Source organism: Mastomys coucha, unplaced genomic scaffold (assembly GCF_008632895.1).
Source record: "Mastomys coucha isolate ucsf_1 unplaced genomic scaffold, UCSF_Mcou_1 pScaffold15, whole genome shotgun sequence".
NCBI lineage: Eukaryota > Metazoa > Chordata > Mammalia > Rodentia > Muridae > Mastomys > Mastomys coucha.
In genome coordinates this window covers 23297371-23304624 of record NW_022196897.1, presented here as the reverse complement: position 1 = coordinate 23304624, position 7254 = coordinate 23297371, and the positions used below count along the sequence as shown (strand labels likewise).

The window sequence follows — 7254 nt, the reverse complement described above, 5'->3', positions numbered from 1 at the left end:
AGAGAGAGAGAGAGAGAGAGAGAGAGAGAGAGAAGAGAGAGATCTATCTGAGAATTCCTAAATTAATAGTGGATTCTTGCCCCATGTTGGGTGCCATCTGTTGCATGTAGCTTTGCTAACCCACCTAAACTCTGGGAATGGATCGCACTAGCATTTGAATAACTCTGTGTATTTTCATCTGAGGATCCAATATTCTCTGGGTTGGGGCTGGTAGCATGGAGCTTAAGCGGAGTAGCAAAAGATACATGCAATACACACCTACCAATTTCTTAACATGGATCTTCAAAAGAATCTTTTTCTTCCATTCTGGCAAAAAATATTAGCCTGATTTATTGAGAAATTGTTTCACTGTCTCATTTGGGGCAGAGTAGCTCAATGGTAGAACACTTAGCTAGGATACATGAAGACCTGGGTTTAAACACCAACACTACCAGAACACAAAACAAAACAAAACATAAGCAAACAAAATCACAATGGGCATTGTGTAATTCATGATTAGTACAGATTTTATTTGAATATATAGCAAGCTTAATTTGTGTCTCATCACAGTGACAAAATAATGTAATCAGTCAGGTTTTTGGTTTGTTTTGCTTTGGTTTTTGACAGGATCTCATGTAGTCCACACTGGCTTTGAACTCACTATGTAGCTAAGGATGACTCTGAACTCCTGAACTCTTTGCTTCTATCTCCCAAGTGGAGACCTAACATTAGACCATGCTAGGCAAGTACTCTACCAACTGAGCCACATCCACTACCCCAGAAAGTCTGTCTTAAAGTGTAGTTTAAAATTTGTGATTTAAACATAAGTATATGCCTATACATTTTCAGTACAGGGAGGCTTAAAATAACTATATAAAATAAATATGACTTAAAGAATCCTTAAAATAGTAATGGTACACTTTTAAAGAATTTGTTACTATGTGATTTTTATCACTATAATTAGTACACTGGTAAGGATTGCCAAATTGTATCTTTGTGTAGATATAGATTTGTACTTAAATCTACAACCTCATTTTATATTCAACTCCTTCTAAGATATGTATGTTAATGTGCTTGGTTTAATGCTTTGACTTGTCAGATCATTTATTGCCACTAACACTGCTATCAAGCTATTCATCAGAAACAAGGCTAATACTTCTTATCTGCCTTAGTAGTCTCGTTTTCTCCTGCATTGCATCTGTGTGCTTAAAGCATAAAGGAAAAGTTAAAAAGTTAATAGCACATAGTGTACATGTGTATGTGTGTGTGTGTGTGTGTGTGTGTGTGGATAGGTGTGCATGTGTGTGCATGTGTGTGTGTGCATGCGTGAGCATGTGCATGTGCATGCCAGAGGTTGATACCAATTGTCCCCTTCAGTCTGCTTTTACTCTATTTTATGAGACAGATTCTCACTGGACGTTGAAGGTCACTGAGGGCAAGACTTGATACTCAGTGAACCCTGGGGATCTTCCTATTTCTACCTCTAGGTGTGTACTATGCCTAGAATTTTTGACATGAGTTCTAGGGAGTAAGACTTGGGTCTTCGTGCTGTTGTGGAGAGCACCTTTACTGGGTGAGCCATATCCACAGTTCCATAAAGGGAATCCTCTAGATCTTCCAGCAGGGGAAAAGAAAGGAAAAGTAGAAGTTAAAAACATAGCAAGCACTCTACAGCCACCAGCTATTATCACTTGCGTAACTTTTACTGTCACAGTACGATAACCTGCTGGGTTTTTGTTCTTTTTTGTTCAACAGAAAACGTCCTGATGTTATAGCAACAACTGGTTGGCTCGCTCCGGTCTTATGGGAAGGAACTTATAACAGAGAAGTTCTAGAACAATATTATAAGAAACTGAACATTACCGTAGGCTTGGCTGTCTTTGCTGCTGGAAAGTATGCACTGCTGGTAGTTGGAGAACTAAGGATGAGCAGCTATGGGCTTCTCTAGCCAAAGTACTCCTTACCAATGAGTCTGTCATTCCCTCTTTCTGCCTGCGTAGCTATGGATAGTGCTTGTTCATTTGTTTTTTGTTTTGTTTTGTTTTATGCAGCAATAGCTGAATGTTAGAACTTGTGCAAACATTTTCATTACTGCTCATTAAACTCTCTTTCCTTCTCTTCATAACAAACTTTATGCCTTTTCTCAGGCCCCCAAGCTTACCAGATTGTCTCTCACTAACCAATACAGCTGAAGGTACAGGCACAGCCGCTCTGTCTTTATCTTCTCAAACACCAATGTCTTGTGTGTTAATTGGCATGCTAAGTGGCATACATCTCCTGGGAATTGGTGAAGTGTTTGTTTATCTTTCGTTTTTGTAGCCTTACAAGAGGGTCCCTGAGACGCTTCATAAAATCTGCTGATAAGTACTTCCTGGTTGGCTACAATGTTATTTTCTACATCTTGGCTGACAGCATGTACAATCTACCATACCTTGAGCTTGGTCCTCTTCGGACTTTTAAAGTGTGGAGGCTATTTGAGGAAGACATGTATCAAGACTGTAATCTCAGAAACATGGCTAACATGCAAAGCAAAATCATACATCATATACAATATGAAGTCAACTTTCTCTTCATGATGTCTGTGAACCAGATCTTCAAGAATAACTTTGGAGTAGAAACCCTGGGCAGATCTGTAGCTCAACTCCACACATGGTGGTATTTTAAAAAGCCCAGAGATTTCCCCTATGAGAGAAGAACTAAATCCACAGCTTTCATCCCCTTTGAAGAGGGAGATTTCTATTACCACAGGGCCATTGTTGGTGGCACACCTCTAGACATCTTAGATCTTATTGAACAATATATAAAGGGAATTATAGATGACAGCACAAATAAACTTTATAGCACATTTGAAAGCCATCTAAATAAATATTTTTTTATCAATAAACCTGCTAGAGTGTTATCACCAGAGTACAACTGGAACCCAAAATTTAAAACTCCTCCAGAAATCAAGCACATTAAGATAGCATGGCATCCATAAATCACGCGATGGCTGCGCCCTGGAGTTTATGAAGTCACAAGTAAATACCAGGGAATTCCTCAAAAATAAACTCTGGGAAACTTACAAAAGTGTATAATCTTTTAGAATAAATTGTCTTTGAAATTATAATTCTCCTTAGTCTAAATTAAAGTAAATAGATAAGTATTGCTTACATGGTATGATGTTTTATGTATGCACTATTAATATTATGAGAACTATTTTGGAGGTGCAGATGATTTTTTATGAAGTCATACACCTATCAAGTAGATAAACACAAGGGAAGCTTAATATTCATAACTTTGCCCATTTTGGGGGGTGGGCGGGGAGCGTATATTCCTTAGAGCCAATCTCCCTGATCAGTATTCAGTGTGCCTAGGATGGGACTGGACTCAGGTGAGCTGAAGACATCCTACCAAATGTAGATCTTGCTTTTATAGCTAATTGTGTTGAGTTCATTTTTAAAAATGTTTCTGTCTTAATCTATGTGTGTGGATGTTTTGCCTGAATGTGTGTCTGTGCACTATGTGCATGCCTAATGCCCTCTGAGGCCAGAAGGGGCACTTGGATTCCTATGTGAGTGCTTGCAATTGAACCTGGGTCCTCTGAAAGAGTGGTAAGTGCTCTAACTGCTGAGCCATCTCTCCAGCTTTCAGTTCATGTTTTTAAAAAAGATACAAGAATGTGACACAATAAAATTTATGTTGTCCTTGAGGCACTTAATAGTCTAGAGATATTAGACTAATAGCCTAGACACGGGAGATAAAATTACCCTTAAATGTTTATTTCACAAATTTAAAAGTTAAAAAAAAAAGCCTCGACCCCCTCTCCCAAATATGCCAAGAACCAGATGTTGATAATGTACATTATGCTGGTAATGTATATTATACTGGTACATTATGCGAGTACATTATGCTGATAATGTACATTATGCCAATACATTATGCTGGTACATTATGCTGGTAATGTACATTACGCTGATGAAGTCTCATAGGCTGTCTGAGCTCCCTAAGAAGCTGGCTTTGGAAGTGGGGTTGGTCCCTCCTCTCCAGAACTGTTTGAGTTGTGTCTTCTGAGCCCACTTCTCTGGGGGATGGCCCTCATTCCCTGTGATAGTGAGGGAAAGTCTAGCAAAACAACCTGAAATAAAGCATGGGCTTGAGAGCAGAGGGAAGGCAAGCTCTTTCCAACAGAAGTCACTAGTATTTATCTTCTGATATGAAAATGTCTGCAGAGGGAGCAAGAACCCAGATGTTCAGGCATGGGAAGCTCATCCATGCAGAAAAAGCACAGTTGGGAACCCCTGCTTCAACTTCCCCAGTCGATTTCTGCTGCGTATCTGTAAGGCCCCACTTTGCGGAAGTTCTCTCTATATGTTGCTATTTGTTCTTTTACTTGGAAGTCTCACCGGAGGCTACCTTCAACTCTACCAAAGACTCCACCACCTGGTGGCATTCCCAGGGTTTCCTGGTGGATTTCTGCTGGGTGTCTGGACACCCCAATTTGAAGATGTTTTGCTGTTGATCCACCCTTGATATTTATTGTCTTACTCTGCCTTTTTATGTACTTAAGAAACTAACCCATTCTAAACCAGAAGTATGCCTCAGGTAAATCGTTCTCCAAATTGTATAGAAGAATACATATTAGCCAGTATTCACCAATGAAAAGAATGGAAACACACACAAACACACACACACAAACACCACCTCAGAGCAAATCTTAATGCCATCTACTGATTTAAATGCTAGTCTCTTCCACAAATTCTCTCACAGACACACCCAGAAAAAGTGTTTTAGCATCTGTCTGATCGCACTTGAACTCACTCAAGTTCAGGCATAGAACCAACTATCACAGGTTACTTTCTCCATGACATTTGGGGAAAGTAAAGCCATGCAGACAATGAACTGATGGTCAGGGGACACCAGGGGCCTGAAGGCAGGATGTTTGAATAAGCAGTAAGCACAGAACAGGAATTTCCAATGCGAGATTATTCCTTAGGATACTGTATCAGTGGCTATGTGATGTTATTCATGCATTAAACTCATAGAATTTTATAGCCCAGAATGGACTGGAGCTGCAATCAATACCTGTGGGCTTTTATTTCATTTTTCAAAATCTCACAGGAGAGCATAGGTTAAAAGGTAGATGGTAAGAAGCATATAGAATTGCCTCACTGAAAAGGAAGAGAGGAAAATACACTAATATAACTTTGGAATTTGGGGAAGGATCTCTAGAAAGGAAAGGATTATAAGTTTAAAAATAAAAAGAACTGTACATAAAGATTGGACTCTAGTTGATAAAGTTGTTTCTGAAACAGAACCCAAAACACAGAGCTCCCAATGGAACAATTTGAATAACAAGATAATGCAAATGTATTCTAATTCCAGCTCTAAAATAATTATCCACATGGATCTGGAAAACTAAATAAATAATTGCAAAATAACTCCAAATAAATCATGTAGACACTAAGTTCTCAAGGAGGCAGAGAAAAAACTTTCCACTCATTAACCAAATTTGCATAGAGAAGTCCTTCCAAAACTATCATCATAGAAACTGGAAGAAAAAGGAACTTTGCAATGGAGCAAATAAAACTATCAGTCATATCAACAGGCATAAATTGTGTTAATGTCATGCACCCTTTATATGGCGGAATCGCTTGTTGTTACAAGTTGAGATACGTCCTTCCAAGAGATGCGGTACAATTCTGAATTGTGGCCATCTGGATGAAGCTGAAAAGAAGGGCCAGAGTTTAACCTCAAAACAGAGAAAACAGTCGCATAAAAGCAGAGAGAGAAAGCATGTTTTATTTATTCATTTATTGTGTATGTGTGCATATGGTGTGTTGATGTGTGGATATGTGTGTGAGTGCAGACACACTTGTGCTGCAACATGAACTTTTATTATTCATTCATCAGTTAAAGGACATTTAGGCTGACTCCATTTCCTACCTATTATGAGTGAAGCTACATGAACATGGTGAGCAAGTGTCTCGGCAGGATGCTGGTGCCTTTGCATAGACATCAAAGAATAGTACAGCTGGGCCATATGGAGGGTTTACTTTTAGCTTTGCAAAGTTTTTTTTTTTGTTTTTGTTTTTTGTTTTTTGTTTTTTTTTCACACTGATTTCCAGAGTGGCTGTTCCAGTCTGCAATTTCACCAGCAGTGAAGGAGTGAGTAACACCCCCCCATGCTCTCCAAAATTTATTGATGATTTTCTTTCTTTCCCTTTTTTGGTGGGGGGGCAGACCAATACTTTTATTTATTGAGTCATTGCAGGAATATGGGTGAAGTTAAGGAGCACAGGTATCCGAAATGCATCTGAATGACTGGAGAAATAATACTTGAATGTGAGGTGGTGACCTTACGGAAACAGAGTCAGTGGGGTACCCCATTCAGTCAACTCCACACCTCCTATATACTCTAGTACCACCTAAGACACACGAGAGTCCAGTGACTCCCCACTCCCTCTGCATCTAGAGTGTTCACAGGCCTGTTACTATTGCCATACGCCTAGCTCTCTCTGTGGTGACTTATTTTCTTGCCTCCATTACAGAGGTCACTGTAACCACCTGAGTAATCTCTACTCCGTGATGGACACTAGTCATGCTATGCCCAGAGGGAGCAGCTAGACCACAACAACCCCCTTTCAGAAAGAGACACTGAGAAATAAGCCTACTTATGAGTCCCAAGGAGAATAATGCATCTTAAAGAGTAAGAGGCATAAGGACACCAGGTCAGAAACAAGGGCAAAAGGTTGTTTGAAATAATACCTTTTAATGAAATTACCCTGCAGGCCAGCCAAGCCCCAAGGGCATGGAGACTGCAGAGATGCTCAGCAATCAAGAGTGCTTACCAGTCTTGCAAAAGACCCAGGTTCAACTCATCCATACAACGGCAGCTCCCAGTACCCTGAAACTCCAGTTCTAGGGGATCCAATGCCTTCTTCGAACCTCTGCAGGCTCTTTCACATGCTCAAGTATGCACAAACAAATTTAAAATAAAATAAATTTAAGTGAGATACTAATAAAAGATAAAACAAAAACAAACACATCGGAATTTGGCAAAGCAAACGGAAGGAGCTTGTTTGCTTTTAGTTCTATTGTGAAGAGGTGGTAAGCCAGTTCTACCCATACTCAGTGCTGATTTGTGTTTGGAGGGACGAGATGATTCCAACTCAGTGGTAACCAAGGGAGCTTACAATTATGATGCATAGCTGGCTTTGTCTGAAGTGCTGCACAGGCTGTAATACCCAAACTAAACCTGGGAGTGTGGGGACTGGGAGGCACAGGAGTGTGTGTGTG

The 7254-nt window shown here is 39.8% G+C and overlaps 1 protein-coding gene across 7 annotated transcripts in view; it reads left to right on the top strand.

Moving 5' to 3' along the window:
• Positions 1 to 3085, top strand: part of Glt6d1 (glycosyltransferase 6 domain containing 1) — a 19811-nt gene extending 16726 nt beyond the window's left edge. For 4 of the 7 annotated variants that reach the window (XM_031369988.1, XM_031369990.1, XM_031369989.1 and 1 more), the window contains 2 exons: positions 1735 to 1872; positions 2299 to 3085. In XM_031369988.1, coding sequence (XP_031225848.1) covers positions 1735 to 1872; positions 2299 to 2956 — 796 coding nt within the window. In that variant the 3' untranslated portion in view covers positions 2957 to 3085. The remainder of the gene's footprint in view (positions 1 to 1734; positions 1873 to 2298) is intronic. The other 3 variants (XM_031369993.1, XM_031369994.1, XM_031369992.1) reach the window with 1 other exon arrangement.
• The last annotated feature ends 4169 nt before the right edge of the window (positions 3086 to 7254 follow it).